Here is a 23,126-nt window from a genome sequence, read left to right as displayed (position 1 = left end):
ATGTCTTCCATAACTCTAGATGTTGTTTTCAATAAGCATAGTCTTTTATGAAAACCAAAAAAAAAATATCTAGTCTAGTTGGTAGAGTACAAGACTTTTATACTTATGGTCAAGGGATCAAGCCTCTTCATGGGCAATCCCTTCTCCCTTTTTACCCTTTTTAATTTTTCACTGAGTAAGCATGAGAAAGGTTCTAACCAACAACACTAATTCAACTTTGATTTGATGTTAATAAGTAGATTAAAACATATTTAACTTTTTTGTATTATTATTACTTTTAAAAAAAAGGTCCCATAAAAAAAAATATATTCTACTTTATTTGTCTTGGAGAAGGGTTTTTCTGGAATCATAACCAGAAATTGTGGCTCTTGTCTTTTCCCATTTTTTTCATTGACCACTTAAATTTCGTCTAAGACTGTTGGAGTGGGTGCACTTTGCACCTATTTTTTCTTTAAGTGGCTTTTATCTTTTTCCTTTTCCTTTTTTATTTTTATCTAAAACAATATCCAAAACCATATCATCCCAATTTTTTTTGTTATTTATTTATTTATTTATTTTGTAGAATAGAGTCAAACAAAAGGAATTTTGTTTTTTTGGAACCATAACCAGAAAACATTTCTTTCTCTGCTTAGTTCTTTTTCAAAGAAAACAAAAACGTTCTTCTTTTTTTGAAACAGAGAAAAAAAAAATAAAAACAAAAGCCAGAAAACAACCTAATAGGGCTTTGATACCAATGATGAATAATAAGGTTTCCCGGTTACCTTCTGAAATGCTCCAAGATCCGGATTGGTTGTTTCACTAGCCAAATTTGTCGCCTCAAGTCATGAATGGAACTACGAATACGAGAACAATTCATTTCTCATAGCACAAGACCCTTAACCTTTGTTTCACGGAGAAAACTAGGAATAACTTCAAGAGATGACCTTTTTGTTTTTTTTAGAAGAATTATATTCTTACTCTTTGTTTCCCAAAGAGAGAAGAAAACATACTTCTTCTCTTTGTGGTTTTCAAGGAGACAGAAGCCTAAATATCTCTCTCTGGTTTCCCAAGGAGAGTTTTCACTCAGAGGGAGAGATAATTAGAAAAACCTTTTTTTTTTTTTTTAATAGTAACAGTTTTTGGGTAGTTTTAAAACTCCTAGAAACTGCTCTCCCATTTTTTCATTTATTTGGGTCAGGTCGGGTCAGCCCACTTGGGCACCCAAACCAACTCCAACAAAAGAGATTTTAGCCGCAAAGCAAATCGAAGCCCAAAGCATATTAACTCAATCAGGTATATATGAGCAGGAAATAAAAAAGACTATAAAGGAAGTATGTGGGACAAACCCTCTCAAGGAAATAGGGCGAGAGGGCGAAGGGTGGGGCCCACTAAAACAATTCCCAAAGGGATTAAGGATCAAAACTCTGGCGGTGAACATTGCAGCTTATATGCTAACTTTGTTAATTGTTGACAATAAACCTAATATAAGCAAGAACAAAGATTTTTTATTATATGAGTCATGAGGTATGAGTCTTAGAATCTACCTTCCATGGCTTGGTAACATAATAGTACAATAACTTGATTTATTACCAAACTAAGACCTTTTGAAAACTTTGGTATAATTGGAGAGGATTTTCAAATCCAAGGTGATTAAGGCTCGATATTTTATACTTAAAGCTAATAGCTAATAATGTTACAAGTATAACTTCAAACAAACTAACCACTAACACTTTCTCATTAAAGTTAGAGGACCCAATTTTCTAATATTATTATTATTACAATTGTCACTATAAATATTCTTTGTTTGTCTAGTGACAATAGTACATCAACTTCAGGGAGAAAAAAATAGAAGAGAGAGAAAAATAAGCAAGACATGACTTAGCACAACTTAATCGGATCTTCTATTGGGTCCATCTTTCTTTCAAGCATTTCTGATCTCTCTCAAAACAGATGCCAACTTTTGAGGAGTAAGCGGCTTCTCAATAAACTCATCCACACCAGCATCCAAAAACGCTCGTCTCTCCCTTTCATATGAGCAAGCAGTAACGCCCAACATTTTGCTACGAATGCCCATTGCTCGAATTTGCCTAGTGGTCTATCATCAAAGAATAACACATGATCGGGATACTACACAACACACTACACGCATAGCCACACATTGCAAGTTGATAGGCTTACCTCAACCCCGTTCATGATCGGGAGCACCATAGCTATGATAATGAGATCAAAATTCACCCCAGAGGCTAAGAGATCTATAGCATCTCTCCCACTCCCCACAACCTGGGCTTGAATGCCTTGAGATTCTAAAATTGCTTTTTCCAATACTTGACAAATTATATCGCTATCTACCACAAGAGCAGTAAGCTTTTCATCCGAAATCAAATCACCATTTCCTTGTTGACATGATTTCTTATTGCTATTGATCCCATTGAGTAGCTTCATCTTACACCGGATTGATTTTCCTTGGAACCTGATAATCTTACAAAGAAAGAAAAAAAAAAAAAAAATTGTTTAGAAACTAAAAAGGACATGTAAGTATAGAAATCACAATGTCGATACCTACAAAGAAGAACCCTTCAAATTTGATGACTATCTATAAACTTGCAGAAGGCGTTATATAGATGGTGGAGAACCAACATTTTCCTCTCACCTACCATCTCCAGCTATGAAGAGAAAGGTGAATACATGTGAGAGACATGATAGGAGGATTCCCAAAAGGTGTACATAATCCAAGGCTAGATTTTTTCTTTGAATGGGTGATATTTTAGATTTTCTCATATCTCAACCTTAATTATCACGTCAAATTAAATATATGCAAATATTTTGGTGGTAGAAATCTTGATCCAATAAATAAACCATAAGCTATATGTTGTGTAAAGTATGAAGGCACCGTTATCTTTATTAATCTAACTCTATTTAGAGTGAGTAGCGAGTTTCTACGTCAACCAATATAGAAGATTGGTCAAAGTTGGTAGTTAAAATAGAAAAGGACAACTAGAAATGAAACGGGAAAATAATTGATGAATGTAGGATATGATAGTGAACTCAAATGAATCTCTCAATTTTGGTAGTATAGGGATAGCAGAGTTCTTATTTTCAGTTTCAAAATGCTTGATGTATGCCACCACATTATGTTGCCTTGAACAGCACTACATCCATGTCCTATAAATTCTCAAATCATGTTTTGGCGGATATCCAACCGTGCACACAGCTAAAAATGTCTAATTGAAATAACTTAGAAGCATGTTTGTATTCATCTCTCCACAGTAATTTCATTTGAGGGTACATTTTTATTTGACATCTAAATATTTAACACAAACATATTTGTAGGTTCCCAAATTTGTCCCAAAACCACATCATTTGCGGGTCCACAATATGCCATTTTTTCTTAGGCTATGTTTGATTCCTCAAAAATTTGGGGGAAAATTGTGAAAGAATGAAAAAATGACAAATTAAAGAAATAAAAAAATGCACCTTAACTCAGCTTTGTTGTTTGAAAAGAAAAGGAAAAATCATTTGGGGGAAAAGGGTAAAATTTACCCAAACCAGAAAAATTCACTCTAGTGTATCACGTGTGATAAGCAAATATACCACTTTATTCTCATGTTCAACAAACATTAGAAGACGCTAATACAAGTGAACTAAGATTCCCACAACCATATTTCTCCAAAAACCAGATTTCATTTGTCCCATAGTAGGGATATATTTTTATGAAAATATGATTTCAATATGAGCACAATAGTACAATTTTCACACATTTGTTCCCCACCACAAGCAGTCTCCCTCAAAACCAACCAAATCAGGTAACTAAGATGAACAAAAAGGCAAATTATAAATTTTAACAAAGAAAACCCACCCTTGAAATGCACATCTCACACAATATACAAAATACACAACAATGAATGACCATGACCAATACCCAAAACCCGCCATTTCCTTCAGAGAAACCCCGCTAATCAGCATTTGCATCTATGGTGGCACCTGTCCTTGCTTGTGAGATTCGATTAGCATAAATCGTCACCAACCGCAATTGTGTGCTGTTAAGCCCCTCCAGGTATGGCAAAAAAGCTTTCCCAAGCATGATATAGATGTCCACTAGACAGAATACAACAGTCTGCCAACACAGACTCAAAATAAATCAATATACAAAATAAAATATAAATGCATGCATAGGTAGAATATCATGTATTTAAGCACAACTTTGTCATATGATGTCATATCAAGCAAATTGTCAGTCAAAAATAAACAATATATAGGATAAGAGGCAAAGATCTATCCTTTCGTCCATCATGTACCCCTAACAGTTATGAGCTTTGCCTCTCATGTAGGGCCATATAAATTCACTCTTGTGTGATGCGTACTATTTTTGGATGTTAAATTTTGACAGACGAAGCCTAAAAGACACGAGAGATCCAAGATAGGCAGGGCTCTGATCAGGTACAGGAGAGGCCATTGAAAGAACTCCTGTGGACTGAAATATATTTTTAAAGCTAAGAATAGTCGTCAATACGTGCATAACTGTAAGAATTTCCTGAATGTTACTGGGGTAGTATGGTCCAAACATCTGGAATGGTCTCCATTAGAGTGGCCTATAGCTAGTAAAAAAATATGGAGTATCAGATAAATAGAAGCTAAAGTATCATATTCATCTTTTAGGGGAAAAGTATTTATACATGTCAATCATGTTATGGATCACTCATTCATTCAACATTTATTTCTGACATTTGACAAATCAATCGTGTTGCTTGAACACCAACAGATTTCTCAATAATAAGAGAAGTCCCTATGCTTAATGAATTTTATAGGCATTTTAGCATTTGAGGAGATTGTTTGACCAAGGCTTTATTTTTTCAGTTGGAGGATGCATTATCCTTCCTAGTCCTATATTCTCTAATTAGAAAAAATAAATAAATATATGTATTCCTTTTCAGAACACTGTAATAAAGAAAAATTATGAAATAATGCACTAACTATTTTTTTTATTGCACTAACATGTTAGTTGCTATGGAGATGTAGAAGGTCATGACCCCACATATTTTCAGAAAGAATTCTCTATCCATATAATTAGGGAGGAAAAATATTGATATCAAGATTTATATGTTGGGTCATCTCCAAGAAGCATGTGATTGAAAAAACTTTATCTCTGAGTTGCTAGAAGGTTGGAATCCTGAGAATGATGAATGAACAACCTCATATTCAATAGTGAAAGGAAGATCCGCTTGCATCTCTTGATCAATGTGCACTTTTCTACCACCTATCTCCAGATTCGACAACAGAATCTAAGAAATAAAATAAGAAGTATACAGCCCAAAACCTTTAGCAAAAGTCCACCAAATACACTTAACCAGATATAAATTTAACCCACCAAAGTCACCTCCCTCTCCTAAAATTTCTTTGATTTTATTGCTTTCAAAAGGTAGTATGAGGAACTTTCCCCTGAACTTCTGCCAGTGCAATTACCAGAGCCCAATCTCCTTCCAACTAGAAAATCAATAACTGACCTTGGCATAATCCAAAAAGCCCCCCCAAAAAGATGAGAATCAGACACCCACATATAGCAACATTGCAATGAAGAAATAGGTTATCCACCAACTACACCCACATTACATCAGATCCTAACCAAGATTCTTTATGCACTACAATCTCATAAGATGTAGGAAGTTCTCCATATGAACTACTTCCCATACCAAGCATGTTTCCAAGATCTAACAAATCTTGTTAAGAAAGAGAAGACACCAATATCACAAGAAAGATTTACTCCCAATCCCTATATCACCTCTACTCACTCTGGAATTGACTCTTTTAAACAACATTAATTTTAAGCTCTTAAAAGTGAAAAGGAACACCACCCCTAAGAGAACAGGAGAACAGCATCTTGTGCAAGTTGCAATTTTCATCTCTTCAAAGAAACATATAACATCCCAAAACAGAACTGCATCATCCAGAGCACATGAGAGCTTCCCTCCTTTTCTCTACTCCAATCCACCGCAAACCCCTTAACTAATCTTCCAAAAAGCACTCTACTTATTAGTCTAATAAATTAAGGCAGAGTTAGATATTAAGAGATGACTGTTCACATGAAACTGAAGCATTTATAAATACTTGTATCATTGTATCATATGATACCCTAAAGTTCTCTACCTTAGTGAAAGAAGATCAATATGAGGGTATCCTCTAGATTCAAATTTATAAATACCAACAAAAGGTGGGCAAATAGACAGCTTGAAGTGGTACCCAAGAACCTAATTGGAGAGTTTTTAAGTCTGTAAAATGTTGATGAAGAAGAGTCCCTTTACCAATACTCTAATTATCATGCAATTCCATTGAAAAAAACAAAAATCCATGCATAAATGCTGAGAAAGGGATCTATTGAAAAATTCACAATTTAGATATACCTTAGCCCAAATGGTGTCTAAAGGGGGAAGGAACTTGTCATTCCTCATTTGCAAGTTAGTTACATACTACAGAATGCTTACCATTTTTAGCATATATATTTAGTGACTACACACTCTCTCTTATGAAGAAATTCAGCTTACAAGGTTAAAATTCAGTAAAGATACACTTTCCCAGTGGGTTAGGTTGTGTTATTTGGAGCAGTAGAACTCTTGGATTTAAAAAGGACTACCATTCATATTAAAAAGGAAAAAATGTGAAGTTTATAAATATAAAGTGGATTACAGTGGTCTTTTTTAAGCTTTTCACCTGATAGATCACATCTTCATACTGCTAAAATGGGAAATATAAAATCTAGATTAAAAAGAATTAATTATTACCTTACGAACATCTGCACTCTGATTCCCAAATGCATCAAAAAGAGCAGGCAAAAAGGAAGGCAATTGTGCCATGACTTCCTCTTGTGAGAGCCGACCAACAAGCTGAAAATAAAAACAGAGAGGCTAAACAATAAAATCATCCATAAAAACAACACATGCTACTGTAGTCTTAAAATGAATCTGCGAGGTAATATATTTGTCTATTTATTTATCATTGAGGTTAGACAGCTAGAGAAAATTCCTGCAAGACTATAAGAAAGAATCCTACCTAAGGTTGTCTTTCAAGTCAGACATTTATAGCTTATTACAACCCAACTATTCATTACATTTTCCTTTTTGGCCAATACAAATAAGTTGTTTGAATAAAAGAGAATTGCCAACTAATTAAGCTACGGACATCCCCCTCCCTGCAAGGAGAAATTTTTTTCCCCCTTGGGTTTACACAATCAATTGCACTTCAGTTAACCTTTCTTTCTTTTTTTTATAAAGAAACCCAATAGATCTTTTCTATTAATTAAAAAGATCAAGAAGGACAAGACATTCTTCCAAAATGTACAAATTTAGAGCAAGACAAGAGAATGGATTCCCTTCACATGAACCCATATGGCTGAACAAACAGGAGAGACTACAAAAAGTGAACCAGCATTTGAAACAAACATTAGATAGAGCACTTCAGTTGGTGTTATAGCCTATACAAGGAATAAAATACATGGAAGTGACAAAAAAACATGTATACTTGAGCCATAAAAAATAACCTTGCCTATTTCATTTCTTTTTCTCTTTCCCCCCACTTCCCCTCCTTTCCAATTTTGTCTTTCTATTTTATTCTTGCTTTTGTCCAATCACTGAATTTAGAAAAGAATGTGCGAGAAGTTGGAGGCTGTCTCTCTCCCATTATCTTTTTATTTTCAAATAAAAGGCAAGAGAGGAAGAAAAGAATTGAGTCTAGAATCTGATTGAACCTAAAATACAAATACTTGATATTATGACTAGTTTATATATGAACTAAAGTTGTATCTAATTTGACTTACTATAGTGAATTTAGAGGAGGATGCTAATAGAAGTCCTTCTATTTTGCCAATGACCATGAATCGAATAAATAAAGAAAATGGATTAAATCAAGGAAAAGAGAGAAGAATTCATGAATGGTTGGAACAAAGAAATGGGAAAGAATTAAATGAATTCACAAAGACTTCATGTATAGAAACTGAAAAAGAAATATTAAAAATGTTCTGATGATTCAAAAATATTATTACTTCAATTCATAGTTCTTTCAACTGGATTGGCCAAGGTGTTGGCCAATAGAATTAAAAAGGTGATGGGGAAAGTGATTTCAGAGTCTCAAAATGCCTTTGTGGAGGGTAGACAGATTTTGGATGCAATGCTGATTGCAAACAAGGTTGTGGACTCAAGGTTGAAAGACAATGTGGGAGGGGTGTTATGCAAGTTGGATATAGAGAAGGCTTATGACCGTGTTAGCTGGAGCTTTTTGTTGGTTGTTCTTAAAAAGATGGGTTTTGGAGAGAGATGGATAAAGTGGATAGATTGGTGCATCTCCACAGTGAAATTCTCTGTGTTAGTTAATGGTTCTCCATCCGGTTTTTTTCAAAGCACGAGGGGGTTAAGACAAGGAGATCCCCTCTCCCCTTATTTGTTTGTGATCGCCATGGAGGTTTTCAATAATATGATGAGAAGGGCTATTAATGGGGGCTACTTATCTGGGTGGAAGGTGAGTGGTGGGAGGGGTGAGGGGATGCAAATCTCGCATTTGTTGTTCGCGGACGATACGTTGGTTTTTTGTGAGGAGTCTTCAGATCAAATGACTTATGTAAATTGGCTTCTCATGTGGTTTGAGGCATGTTCGGGTTTAAGGATTAACTTAGAGAAGAGTGAGATGATCCCAGTGGGAAGGGTGCTTAATATAGAGGGTTTGGCCTTGGAGTTGGGGTGTAAAGTGGGTGGGATTCCTTCTTGTTATTTGGGAATGCCTTTAGGGGCAGCTTTCAATTCTTTGGCGGTGTGGGATGGGGTTGAAGAGCGATTTCGTAGAAGGCTTGCTATGTGGAAGAGGCAATACATATCTAAAGGGGGGAGACTCACCCTAATCAGAAGCACTCTGTCCAGTATGTCTATTTATTTGATGTCTCTCTTCTATTTGCCTAGAAAAGTGAGGTTGAGATTGGAGAAAATTCAGAGGGATTTTTTGTGGGGTAGGGGAGCTCTAGCCCAAAAACCTCACCTTGTAAGATGGAACTTGGTGTGCTTGGAGAAAAGAAAAGGTGGGCTAGGGGTAATAAATTTAGCTTTGATGAATAGTGCCCTTTTGTGTAAGTGGAATTGGAGGTTTGCTAATGAGAGAGAGGCATTGTGGAGGCGTGTAATTAGCCTCAAGTATGGCGAAGAGGAGGGGGGCTGGTGTACTCGGGATGTGATGGGGAGAAACGGAGTTGGGCTTTGGAAAGCAATTAGGAAGAAGTGGGGGTGGTTAGATGGCAAGGTAGCTTACCATATGGGTAATGGGCAAAGAGTCAAATTTTGGAAAGACAAGTGGTGTGGAGATAGGCCACTTTGTGAGTCTTTTCCCTCTCTTTTCTCCATGTCCATGTCGAAGAATGCTTGGGTTTCGGAGGTTTGGAATCCCGTTGGTGATGGGGATGGTTGGACTCCCCTTTTTGCAAGGGCGTTTAATGATTGGGAGATTGATTTAGTGGAGCGGTTGTTGCAGAAGATCCATGCTTTTAGGGTTCAAAGGGAGGAGGAAGATAGAGTGATCTGGACAGCTTCAAATGATGGGGCTTTCTCAGTTAGGTCCCTTTATTCTATGATGGAGCCGGGGAGCTCTTCTATGTTCCCTAGCGAAAGAATTTGGAGGGCAAGAGTGCCTCCAAAGGTAGCTTTCTTTGTTTGGGAGGCTTCTTCGGGTAAAGTTTTAACACAGGAGCAACTTCAAAGGAGGGGTTTCTCTTTGGCAAATAGGTGCTTTCTTTGTCTATCTGAAGAAGAAACGGTGGATCATCTCCTACTGCATTGTGTCAAGACGCGGGTCCTGTGGAACCTTCTTTTCTCCCTTTTTGGTATATCTTGGACTCTTTCGTGTACCGTGAAGACAACCCTTCTTGGGTGTAATGGAGGGTTTGTGGGGAAAAGGCGCAAGAAGGCTTGGCAAATAGCGCCTTTATGTATTTTTTGGTTAGTATGGAAGGAGAGAAATAGGCTAGCGTTTGGGGATGAGGATCTCTCGCTTCAAAGGTTGAAATATTCTTTTGTATGTAATCTTTGGTCGTGGGTCAAGGGTTCCTTAGCAGAGAGTCATTCTTCTCTTGTAAGTTTTGTAGACTGGATAGGCTCCTAGTTAGGGAAGGTGGTGTGTATACTCCCTGTATACTTAAAGGGCACCTCGTTTAATATACTTCTTTTTACTTATCAAAAAAAAAAAATCAAGTCATAATTCATTGATTGATTGTCTCATTATCCATTTCTTTATTTTAGTGCAAGGAACTTATCATGACTCCACAGATTTCTACAAATGGGAGAGAGAGAGAGAGAGAGAGAGCATGATAATATGCACACCCGACTTTGGATTTACCATCATGAGCTGCCATTTAAATGATAAGGAAGCACTCATTGTGACAAAAGGCAGCAGGAACAGTACAGTGAATCTACTTCATACTCTGCTGCTGGAAGAGGATTTAATGCTTCCAATTAAGGAATTCATGGTGCAACAGACACAGAACAAGACATTTTTGTCTTCTCTGTTTCTTCTTCGTTAAAAGGAAAAAAAAATAAAAAATGAAGGACAAGAAGTCATCAGGTATAACCTCCAGGCCAATAGGTGCAGCCTTTGCAAAGAAAGTGAGGAGTCGGCTGACCACATTTTGATTCATTGCGACAAGACAAGAATGCCTTGGACTCTAATGTTAACTTCTTTCAGACTGGTTTGGGTGTTCCCGGATTCAGTGAGAAATCTTCTTCTACAATGGAAAGTTAAGGGGCTGAGGAAGAAGAAAAGAGTGATGTCGAGATTGGCTCCGATTTGTCCTTTTTGATGTATTTGGGGAAAACGAAATCAAAGAACTTTCCAAGAGGAAGAGATGTCTGACCCAAATCTGAGGAAGCTCTTTACCCATTCACTTTTAGAGTGGTCTTAGCCAGTTTTGGGGTTAGACAATCCCTCTCTTTTTGAATTTTTGGGTGTCCTTAATGGAGACTAGCCTCCCTTTTGTAGGTTTTGTAGGTTCTGTTTCTTTTTTCTGCAGCCTGGTTGGGCTTTGTTTGTATACTGCCTGTATACATAGGGTACACCCCCTGTTTTTAGGCCTTTTTTTTTTCCATTCTGCCTTTGTCTATCAAAAAATCAGGTATAACCTCCAGGTCACAATTGGTTCACAGGTATCTTAACCAGCAAATGGGGCATCTTATTATTTTAATTTCCTTGGATATGAGATGCCCTCAAATTTGGGAACTCTCATACTCATGGAGGACTTGGTATTTTTTTATTCCTTCCTACGAAATGAAGATAAAGGGAATGTAGAAAATTTCATTTTATTTCTTTCTTCACTTATAACAAGATCTAATTTTATAAAAATTAGTTGACAGGTTATTATGTCAATTAATTCTGAAGATGGTAAAAAGGTATAATGGAAATAAATTTCAATTCCCAACTTTATTATATTTTCTGGACTTTATTTCCAGAAATATGATTTTCATCCTTAAGTTTAGATGCTAGCAAACCAAAGCACCCTAAAGTCAATTGTAGCAGATATCACTCAAGCGAGCTGAACGCTCAAGGTACTCATTCTATGACAACACTCAACTTTAAACCCTGTTTTCCAAGTTAATCAACAATGTGGTCCTTCACCCACAGCTCACAAAACCTTTACTCAAATGTTGTGCTTGAGAGCAAAAGATTATCTCAAAGTACTGTCATAAAGCATTATAATTGTCTCATGGTTATATATTCACATATGCAGCAAGAGGACAATAGTTAATTTCAACATGACACGGCCAGATATGATTCAAACCGCAAAGGTGTGGAATATCTACCATAAAAATAGTATTATAAGATGCCTAAAACCAGTATCTGTGATACAATGTATAGATGCTCAAAAAGAAGTACCTTTGTCAAACAATTTATGCAAGTAACCAGAGTTTTCTCATCTTCAGTCACCAATAGTGGGATAATAACCTGCAACATCAGCAAATAAGAATATTAAAAAAGATTTAACACACTAGGGAATCATTGCCAAACACTCTTCAATTTGTGGCTTATTTATTTCCCCAAAAGAAGACCCTTAAGGCACAGAAATTGTTGGCATTTTAGAATTTTAGTTTAAAATTTTAGCCACGTACACTTAAACATCTGAATGGATCATACTGAGATAACACAATAGTCAAGCAATGTTCTGCTTCATTTGAAACCTGAATAGGAAATAGAATACCATGAGACATGGAAAAGAAAACAATAAAATAAATGGAGAGCTTGTTCAACAAATGGAGGTTACCTTTGGAACAATGTCCTTAGCAACATGAAGCAATTTTTCAATTACGATCTCAACTGAATCTTCCATGGAGCCTTTCTGGAAATGCAAACAGAAAAAAAAATAAAAATGTTAGGGCACATTTGAAGAGAATAAGAAAGGTAATGGAGGAAAGCAATTAGGGGAATAATATTTGGTAACTTGAGATGAAATACGCAGTGTAAATGGACCACAAGGTGCACCATAAATAAATGCAACAAACCTGATTTTTTAGCATTTCAACTATCAATGAAAGAGCAAGTTCCCGGATTGAAGAATCAGAATCATCCAAAATCTCAAGTATGGCTGTCAAAATCTGATTGAAGTACTGCATAAATACCACTTAGCTATCATTAAAAAGGAAAAACTAAATAAAAATTGAAACATCACATAATATTTTTTTAACTTAATAATAAATATCATGGTCCTTAATAAACTATACCAAATGAACATCTTTTGAAAATAACTACACAACAATTTAATAGCATGCAAATTAAGGGACATTCAATAATATGCATTAAATTAGACAAGTACAAGATAATCAAGCTTTGAAAAGAAAAAGGTTCAACCAGTAAAATGAGAAAAATATTGCCCACTGAGCATGCACATCTGCTTATACGCATCTTAGAGTGAAAGCATAGGGAAGAAGATCAAGTACAATAACATTTCAGGAAAATGAAAAGATCAAAAAGTATTTTTAATAAATAAAAAGTAGCATCTACAAGTTGCACTCAATTCATAGTTTTAAAAAGCTCAAGGCGCACCAAGGCACAAAGTAGTCCTGGAGCTTGAGGCGCAAGGCGCACCTAAGGCGCGAGCTTTAGTGAAGTGAGGCGCACCTTAATTTACATATATTTTTCCTCTATTTTTCTCCTATTTTTCCTACATTTTTCCTCCTCTTCTTCATCTTCTTCACTTCTCCACTACACGGCTGAGGCTAGGGCAAAATTTGGGAGAGTTGTTGGGTTGAAAACAACCAGAAAAGGGGGCTGGAAGGGAAAACAGGGCCAAAACAGCGTCGTTTTGGCCTGTTTTTTATTTTAAAGGAACAAGCTCCAAAACGGCGTCGTTTTGGCCTGTTCTTTTTAAAATAAAAAGGGCCAAAACGATGTCGTTTTGACCCTTTTTAAAGATGTCCAAAACGACATCATTTTGGTCCCAAAAAATAAAAAAGGAAGTTAGGGCTTCTCTCTGCCCTCTGCAACCCGATGCCGGAGAAGAAGAGAAGGAGAAGAAGAAGAAAAGGAGAAGAAGAAGAAGAAGAAGGAGAAGGAGAAGGAGAAGGAGAAGAAGGAGGTAGGGGATCGAGGCGCACCTGTGGACCGCGTCGCGCCTAAGCGGCGCCTTCGTGAAGGGGCGTCGCCTGCCCTCAGGCGAGGCGCTGGAGGGTGGCGTCGCGCCACCCGGAGCCTAGGCGCGCCTTTCACAACTATGACTCAATTCACTTGCAAGCAGAAGGAATAGTATATATCATAATTATCATACTTCAATCAGGTTATCTACTGATAGATTAGGACATCTGGAGCTAAATACTGTTAGTATCGCTGAAGCATCTGAAGAGAGCAAATAACTTACTCATGGTAATAGCAAGCCATACTAGCGGCTGCCAAAGAATATATGCATGTTAACTTGCATTGATTGGTGCATTCATCAAGCATCAATCATAAACCATTGAAATATTCCTGAAGTGATTTTTCCAGAAGAAGGATAATGTAGAAATTTCATAACACAAAGAAAATCATCCACAGATTTTTAAGTGCTTCAAGCAAGATTCTAAAGAACTCAAAAAATCATGCAGCAGTGAATGAACTTGGTTGCACTCAAGTAAGAAAGTGTGATCTGAGTACTAGGCACATGCACACACACAGAAGAGAGAAGGGGGGAGCCTAAAAATAAATATAGCTAAGTTCCTGTGGCAGCAGACCTATAATCAACCCCCAAAAATGTTCTTACAGTTTGAAAGGAGAAAAGCATCACCAGAGAATGAATGAACTCCAACCAAAACATATTAGAATCTATAATTTTCTTCAATCCGATTCCCCTCACAGAGAAGAACAAACATAGAAACTGACATACCTTGGTCCAAATGGCTTGATCATCAGCCACAGAAGCTTCAATTAATTGCTGAAGGGCACCACGCTTGCTTGCTGTAGGTTTTTCATCATTTCCATTGCAAATCTACAGAGAAAAGGATGGAAACCTCATGCTTATGATGCCATCTCAAAATTTTCTTATTATCGCATTAAAAAGACCAAGAAGTCAATAACTTTATGTTATCCTGAAAGATACTGAAAATTTATGTCGAAAATTTTTCAATTTCACATGGCCATACCAAATGAAGAATTTGAGGGATGCTGGGTCCTGTTTCTGTAGCAGAGTTGATCTTCACTGCTTTTGAATGATTATGGTCCAACTCAGGTCGAGCTTCATTATCTTGGCCAAAGCCTTCTGTGATCCCCGTGTGACCTGAGCTCATCAAACCATTAATGTCCGGGCGCGGAGTAGAAGTCTCAAAATTTACACTACTGTCCACATTGTCCAGCCGGCTGGACCAGGATCCTATGTTTTCACCCATGGAATTGACCATGTAAGTCAAATCCTTGGTTTTGGAACTAAGACCCTCAGTGTTAGAATTAGTCTCCAGATTCTGATACATGTGCTCTTGAGCTTCATCAGAAGTTGCTTGGCCAACACAATCTGTAATCAGGGTTGATTCTTGTGCTGAACTCCATTTCCTGCCACCATCACTGTCAATGGAGCCAGCAGAATATCTTCCCAAGAAATGATTTTTCTTTGATGCTCCAATGTATCCTTCTTCAGAAGATGTTCCAACAACATCAGATGGGTCATAAGAAGATTTAGGACGCTGGCGTTCTTTCTTGCTCTGCAAAAAATTCATTAGGTCCACTTCTATACGAGGAGTGTACTGCTTAAGGGCTCGTCTCAGGGAATTTTGTTCTTCAACTGATAAACTAAGAATAAAGTTAAGGACAGCTATTGAATCAAAGTGTGAGTAAACTGAGATAATGCACGTAATAGCTGCTTCCTTCAGTTTTGTATTTTTATCATGGGCTAAGGGGGTTAATTTAGCAAGCCATAACTTTAGGATGCCACTATTACCAGAGCCTTCAGAATTTAATGCATGCTTGTTGAATGAACTAATAGAAAACTCGATGACAGCCAATTTTGCCTTTGGTGATCGCTGCTCATCTAGTGAACGAAGCAAAGCAGGTAGAAGAGAATCTATGCCATAAGTTTTGCTGACGATTTCCAAAGTTGTTGAGCAAGGTTGCCTAACTAACTCTTTTGGATCAATTAACCGTGAGAAAACATGTGGCAATATCCTCTCCATATAACTTTCAAAGGGTTTTCGGCAAGATGGAATAATATCTGCAAGTGTTGAAAGTGCTGCCTGTGCAACTTTATGGTGGGGATCATCCAAGTGCTGGAAAAACAACTTCATTACTTTCTCAAAACTCTGCATAATTTCTTGAACACCTTTTGGGCCTTGATGCAACAATGACCGGAGATAATTAAAGGCAGCAACCCTAGCAGACCAGTCAGAACTTGGACTGAGTCCCTCGCCAAGAGCATCATTAAGAGATGTTGGACCATCTTCATAGCTTGACATGTCTCCAAGTGAAAACTGATTATCATCAAAACTCCTCCTCCTTCCTGCAGACATCCGACCAGCAACATTCTTTCTTAGAAGGGGCCTCTGGAAATTGGGAATGTAACTATTATCCCTAAAATTCACATCCTTGTAGGGCGTGTCAGAGTATTGCCTATCACTTTGTTGGTTCATATATCGCCTAGCCTCTCTGATTTCACTGTTGTCTTCAAGGGAACCTCTTTCTTGTAGTCTTTCAGAAACTCTCTTAGCTGAGTATGATGAAAAAGCTGACAGTGGCTCACTTGTCATGTTACTTCGATATGACAATTTTCCCGGATCCTTGGAAGCTTGAATTTGAGTGATGATGTCAGATAAAGCCATGCCACCATTGCGATTACTCCCTTTAACAATACTAGAAGCATTTGATTCTACCATCGAAGTGTTTGTAAGTTGATTTGATGCTGGAACAGCAAGAGGAAATGGAGGATCACGAGATGATGGAGGGTCAACTCCTGCGCTAGGGGCAATAAGAGAAAAACTTAGCCGTTCATAAATTGTTCAAACATTAAAGACAGCTTCGTTTTGACCATTGGTCAATCAGATAGTGATTCAACAGTAAACCATTGAATAGCTTCATAGATTGACAGTCAAATTAATATTATGATCAAAGATAATAATCTAATTGACAAAACCATTCAATACCTAGATCCAAACTAGATGATCGGAGACTTGAATTATGCTTGTCAGATAATTCCAAACCTCTAAGCATGCTTTCAATGGCAGTAACTTTCTGCTTGCTTGCTTGGAGCACACTTTCAAGACTTCGTTCTGTACCTTTTCCAACAGATTTGGCTTGTGAGAGAAGCAATCCAGAGGAGATAGATGTCCCGGAGGGTAAACTACTACTTCTATCCATGGCTACAATAGCAGAAGTTCCATATCCAGGTAGATGAGGAGCAGATGTCTGAGGAGTAAATGATATTTGTGAACTTTTCTCACGTAGTGAAGGAGAAGCATGCCGTCTATGCATACCCCCATCTTCTTCATTTATTATCTGTGTAAAAAATGACTGCATTAATATTTATGTATTAATAGATAAAATCAGGTAAAGAAGTTCTTTGGAGAGAAAAGGCCGATATACCCTTTGAATAACAGGATCAAAGCACACAAATAAGCGCCGGGAACGCTCTGGCCAAGTTTTTGCAAACATTCTGTAGCACATCCTGGCAGTTAGTCTTACCTGTTGAGTTTCAGTTTGTTAAGTTCATATGATGAACCTTTAAGGACATTACCAGTCACAGGATATCATCATGGAATAAATTTTGAAAAACATATTCAATATCAGATATTAATTCATATGTTTGAATATGTTATTAACCTTTAAAATATATACCAACGACTAATGAAAGTTCTTGTCAACAAATGGAGCAATATAATATGAAGTATTAGCTTATTCATTAGCTTCAACAAATGAAAAGGATATAAAAAACACAGCAAGAAAATTGTCATGATTAGTCAATTCATTTTATTATGTCAAAGGGCTTGAATAGGGATGCAGGAGGTTCCAGGTCCAACTCCCATGAAAGGAATATAATTCTTGCCTATCAGGAAAATTATGGGTGGTAAAATGAATAATATCATGTGTGAAAAATGAATGCTGTCAACAGGTTCCTAGGTATCCACAGTGCTTTTAAAGTTAGAATTATTAGGAACAAACCTAAACAATCATGGTAGAAAATCCATTGTCAATCCATTACACACATCTAAACCCACTTGTACTGTACAATCACATGTATGACAATTAACCACGAAAGAAAATGAAACAAAAAAAAAATATGAATTTAGTAGAGGGGAAAAAAGGAAATCAGAGATTGACTATCCACTGCAACAGACCATCCCAACACTCAAAAACAATATCCACTGCAGCTTTATTCAGTTTTGGAGCAAAGTTACAATGTTTGAGGTGGAATTGATGGCTAGTGCCTCCCTACCATCTTCCAGAATTAATTGTGCGAGATGGCTCAATTCAGTTGTGATGCAAAGTTAAACTTTTTTCTCAAAACAATAACATCAGTTAGTATTTCTTCCAACACATGGAGTTTTGAGGTCTATTCTAATGCTCTAATCATCACACACAGCTTAAGCTGTCTCTAACTATTAATGGGTCCAAGTATTAGTTTATGGTTTTGAAAGGTTGAAGAGGAGTCAGTCTCTCTTTCTCACTCGTTCATGAAGCATGAATCACTGCACGTCTTTCTGTTTGTTTCTTCTTTTTTTTCCTCTTCTGTTTTTGATAAGAAATTATACTTGTATTAGATTATGCAAATGTAAGAATTTGTACACAAGAAAATTCTTCAAAAAGGAAAAGTACCAGAGTACAAAGAAAAAAAGACGTAAGTCCAGGGTAGAAACCATTTGGTGCTCTTTTACCTAATAAAGAACCTCAAAAAAATCCTACTTAAATTAGTACTTATTCTTGTTAATGGATACAGGTTCATATATGCTCTGATTTGAAAACAAAAAAAATACAGATTCATACATGCTTCTCAAATGCTAATGGAAACTTCTTTTAAATTATATTGCCGATAATGTCGAGTAACTACTACATGACAGAGAAACAAGCACAACAAGAATACATCCATGCACAACGAAATTATCATTGTTTAAATGCATAAGGGTGATAATTATAATAAAATGTGTGCCAAAGCCAAATCGGCACTTGTCACTGTCCATGAACTGTCCATGAACATTATAAAAAGGAAAGCTATCTGACACAAATACCTCACTCATTGCATCTGCAACACAACACTTGATAAGATCTTCATATAGGTCTGCTGAGCGTTGTATTTCTGGTGCATCAGCCCAATATTCTAGTATCAAGAGTGAATATTCACAACACCTGCAATAGAAAAGAGAATGTAATATTGAGTTTAGGAAAAACATACAAAAAAATATACCCAAACTAACAAAAGCAGAGTCAAACCTTGCACGTAGCACTGCATTACGGTCATTCTTAGCACAATCAGCTATTTTAGGAAGTACACGGGCAACTTTACAGTTCCGCAACATCTAGAAACCCAAGGACACAATTAAAGCAGCACATTCAAAAGAAAACAGGAGGCAAATAAAATTTTAAAAAAATAAATATTACCGTTTTTATGCAGTTATCAGCAGACTCTGCAATTACAAGTACGGTAATCACAACAAGCTTGAAAAGGACCTGAAATTCATGTTATAGAATTAGAGAGGGAACATTGGACACTGCAATATTCAGAAAGAAGAAAGATGAACTTACTGGAATGAACATCTCAGCACACGACTCAAAATCTCCCAAGAGCTCTTTTGACAAAAAAATCAACAGATGACAAGTCTAGAAAGAAGAAAAACAGACTTAGAAACAGCTATAAAACAGCCATTCAAATTTAGAAACTGTGAAAAGATAGACAAATATAGAAATGCCTTTGACTTTACCCAACACTTTTTCTGAGTTGATATACCCCTAATGCATCTTTCTAAACCTCCATGTAAAACCATGCAAAAAAAAAAATAGAAATAGCAACCCAAAAGAAACACAAGAATACATCCACACAATTTTAATGTATCATTTTCGCTTTAAACAGAAGGCTCAACCAGACAATTCTCATACTAACTGAAAATAACCAAACCATCAGTTTGGATAAACTGTGTGAGTGATAGTGGTCATTGTAATTTCATTTTCATATGTATGGTTTCATTTCCTTTCTGTTCAATCAGAAGAAAGATTTCACTCCTTTGTTAGATCCTCTTTGCTACATTGCCTGAGACTGTAACATCTTTTATAATTGGGAAGGAAAATGCACGGAATAGCAAGTGTGAAATCATTTTAAATATTTTCTTATGTTAAACCCTCTGGAAGGTGCAAAACCATCAATTTTCAACAACTACAAGTTGTCAGATAAAGAACATACCTTATTCTTATTAACTTTTCACTATCTTTGGGGTGCATTGGGTGCTGCCTTCTTCAGTTAGGGCAACACTTTTGGGCTGGGATGGGTCCTTTGTGGGAAAGAAGAGAAGGGAAGTTTAAAGAGCATACCCCTTATGCATCTTCTGGGTGGTTTGAAAGGAAAGGAATAGAATTCCGTTTGAAGATGACGTGTTTTCCATCCAAAGACTTAAAAGTTCTTTTGCTTGTTTTCTTTGGTTGGTGACGAAATTGTTCATAAAAGATGGTCCTTCGACGTTAGTTAATTTCATTGATTGGTTGGGCTCTTGTTGAGGGTGGGGATATTTTTTGTACCTCCATTTTGACAGCCTTTTTTGTTCCAGCTGGGTGGGGGTGGGTGTATCTATCTTGTATACTTTGAGTCGCCATTTTGGCGGCTCTTTTTAATATATTTACCTCTCATTACTTATCAAAAAGAAGAAGAAGAAAAGAAAAAAATCCTTTCAATGATGGGAAATTCATGAAAATGCTAGTTTACCTGCTTCACAATGCTGGACCTACGATCAGATAATTGTATGCTCAAAGGACCAACAAGTTGCTTTAGGAGTCCACGGAAGCCAGGGTAGTCAGCAGCACCTAGTAGGACAAAAACGATGATAAAAGATGCATTAATATCCTTTCCCCCACAAAATAGTACAAGCCCATGGTATGTTTACAACCTCCATGGCAGTTCCTGACCAAATGATAGAAATTTCGGTCTCATACATCAACCAACACAAATAGTTCCAGGAGGGAAAAGAAGGGGGGAAAAAGTAACGGAGCTGTACTATGGTTTAGATATATCAACAACATTTACAGCTCTTAAAATATAAACAACATATTTTGGAAGCTTAAAACTTTCAGAAGTTTCCCCATATATACCTACAACACAAATACTCCAAAGAATTATACAAATAACAAGGATAGTCTTAGAACTAAAAGTAGTGATTGAAAAAGAAGTCTGGTATGATGAATCACCAACTTATTAGGGCATCGTTTACATCATGTTTCAACAAAAAACTGGCCAGCTAATTGCCACAAAAAGTTTATTTCTTCATATATTACAAGAAATCAAATATGATGAAATTGCTCACATGAACAAAACTAATTCAGATATTTTTTTTTTTGATAGATAAGCACAAATATATTAAGGGGCAAAAAGTCACAAAGCATACAAGGAGTATACTTAGCAGCCTAACACAAGAACACAAAAAACAAGCAACCTCACCAACCCTTAAGTGGCCGCTAGCCACTCCAAAAAGCCTAAGAGCGAAGAGGACTCCTCTCCAATGTATACCCTAGCCCAACTCCACAAATTACATACAAAAGAATTTTTGAGTTTCTGTATAGCTAAAGAACCCCTCCTAAAAGCTAATCTATTCCTTTCCTTCCATACCGTCCAAAAAATACACAATGGGATGGAATTCCAAATCTTTTTCCTTTTTTTCCCCACAGAAGGGCCCCTCCAACTAAATAACATCTCTTTAACTGACTCTGGGAACACCCACTGAACCCCAAAAAGGGCAAGGACGATCTCTCAGAGGACCCTTACCACTATACAGTGTAAAAAAATGTAATTTACATTTTCCTCTTCACAACCACACAAAAAACAACAATTAGGGAGCTACCACCCCCGTTTTTTAAGCCTATCCAAAGTGAGAATCTTCCCCCACGTGACTTCCCAAACAAAAAAAGCAACTTTGGTTGGGACCCTATCCACCCAAATGCATTTATTCGGGAAAGCGCAGGCATTGGAGACATAACCCTAAAAATGCCATGACCCCCTCATTTCCAAAACACCGAGTCCTCCTCTGAAGATATCCTAAAGTCGCTTAGCATATTAAGCAAGTCTCTTATCAAGTCCAGCTCTCAATCATTAAAATCTCTAGAAAATCTGAAATTCCAACCTCCTTGACCAAGGCTTGAGTCCCACACTTCATTGATCATTGCATTCCTATGAACCGCCAAGGCAAATAATTGGGGGAAATTTTGGGACAGCGCCACAATGCCACACCATTGATTAGTCCAGAATTTAACTCTACTCCCTTTCCCCACCTTGAACTTTATGCTATCCCAACACCAATATGCCTCCTTCATAATCTCTTCCAAACCCCCACTCCAAACGTCCCGCGAGCTTCCTTAGTCCTCCACCTAAAGCCCTCTTGACCATATTTCACCCCGATCACCCTCTTCCAAATATTGTCCTTTTCAGAGGCAAATCTCCAAATCCATTTACCCAGCAAGGCTTTGTTCAAGAGATCAATTTTCCGTATGCCTAGACCACCCTTCTCCTTTTGAGTGCACACCACCTCCCAATTAATTAAGTGGACTTTCCTCTCCAGGCTTCTCCCTCCCTAAAGAAAGTCTCTTTGTAATTTTTCAAGCCTTTTTGCAACAATCTTGGGCATTCGAAAGAGGGACAAATGGTAAATAGGCAGGCTGGCCAGTGTGCTCTTAATGAAGGTGATACGCCCGCCCTTAGATATATATTGTCTTTTCCACTAGGCTAATCTTCTCCTCATTCTCTCTTCCACCCCATCCCACATAGAAATAGCTTTGTGATGGGCTCTAAGGGGCAGCCCCAAGTAAATAGTGGGCAGAGACCCCACTCCACACCCTAGCTCCACTGCCATTTCCTCAATCTCTTCAACCTCACCAACCGGAATTAAAACGCTCTTAGCTAGGTTAATTCTTAGACCGGAAGACGCCCCAAACCAAGCCAAAATCTAGCTTAAAGCGGTTAGTTGTTCTTCCTAGCTTCCCAGCAAATGATTGTATCGTCAGCAAAAAGAAGGCGGGAGACAATCATCTCCACTCCCCCTCTCCCCCGAAGTCTACAGCTTGACAAGAAGCCCACATCAATAGCCCTTCTTATTAGAGTGCTTAGCACTTCCATACCCAAGACGAAGAGATAAGGAGAAAGAGGATCTCCTTGCCGCAACCCCTTGGTGTTCGAGAAGAAGCCTGCAGGCACCCCATTGACCAGGATAGAAAATTTAGTAGTTGAGATGCACCACCAAATCCACTCCATCCACCGAGACCCAAAGCCCATTTTAAGTAAAACCTTCATGAGAAAATTCCAGTTGATGCTGTCATAGGCTTTTTCAATGTCCAATTTACAAATCAGCCCTTTCTCTTTTCGTTTATGCCAGAAGTCAATCACCTCATTAGCTATAAGCGAAGCATCCAAAATCTGTCTGCCCCTCACAAAGGCATTTTGATCCACAGAAACCACCTTTTCTACCTTCTTTAGCCTATTCGCCAGCACCTTAGCCAAAAGC

General features: G+C 37.4%; 2 protein-coding genes across 3 annotated transcripts in view; both read right to left on the bottom strand.

Annotated features, from left to right (window-relative positions):
* Positions 1-1,685: 1,685 nt before the first annotated feature.
* On the bottom strand, positions 1,686-3,544 carry LOC100249785 (two-component response regulator 24). The gene is made up of 3 exons (XM_010654151.3): positions 2,543-3,544; positions 2,158-2,457; positions 1,686-2,074 (listed from the first exon to the last, which is right to left on the bottom strand). The coding sequence occupies exons 2-3, from the start codon at positions 2,419-2,421 to the stop codon at positions 1,901-1,903; spliced, it is 438 nt and encodes a 145-aa protein (XP_010652453.1). The 5' UTR covers positions 2,422-2,457; positions 2,543-3,544; the 3' UTR covers positions 1,686-1,900.
* Positions 3,545-3,640: 96 nt separating this feature from the next.
* The window catches only part of LOC100254930 (CLIP-associated protein), a 44,500-nt gene continuing 25,014 nt past the window's right edge, over positions 3,641-23,126 (bottom strand). For both annotated transcript variants that reach the window (XM_002265331.5, XM_010654149.3), the window contains exons 7-21: positions 20,345-20,442; positions 19,177-19,251; positions 19,033-19,101; positions 18,865-18,950; positions 18,663-18,780; positions 17,023-17,121; positions 16,584-16,935; positions 14,601-16,393; positions 14,345-14,446; positions 12,492-12,596; positions 12,254-12,328; positions 12,102-12,170; positions 11,869-11,937; positions 6,753-6,854; positions 3,641-4,093 (exon numbers count right to left, since the gene is read on the bottom strand). In XM_002265331.5, coding sequence (XP_002265367.1) covers positions 3,932-4,093; positions 6,753-6,854; positions 11,869-11,937; positions 12,102-12,170; positions 12,254-12,328; positions 12,492-12,596; positions 14,345-14,446; positions 14,601-16,393; positions 16,584-16,935; positions 17,023-17,121; positions 18,663-18,780; positions 18,865-18,950; positions 19,033-19,101; positions 19,177-19,251; positions 20,345-20,442 — 3,374 coding nt within the window. In that variant the 3' untranslated portion in view covers positions 3,641-3,931. The remainder of the gene's footprint in view (positions 4,094-6,752; positions 6,855-11,868; positions 11,938-12,101; positions 12,171-12,253; positions 12,329-12,491; positions 12,597-14,344; positions 14,447-14,600; positions 16,394-16,583; positions 16,936-17,022; positions 17,122-18,662; positions 18,781-18,864; positions 18,951-19,032; positions 19,102-19,176; positions 19,252-20,344; positions 20,443-23,126) is intronic.

The sequence above is a fragment of the Vitis vinifera genome, chromosome 7 (genome assembly GCF_030704535.1).
Source record: "Vitis vinifera cultivar Pinot Noir 40024 chromosome 7, ASM3070453v1".
Lineage (NCBI taxonomy): Eukaryota > Viridiplantae > Streptophyta > Magnoliopsida > Vitales > Vitaceae > Vitis > Vitis vinifera.
Note: the sequence above shows the minus strand (reverse complement) of the source record. Positions and strands in the feature narration are given on the sequence as shown.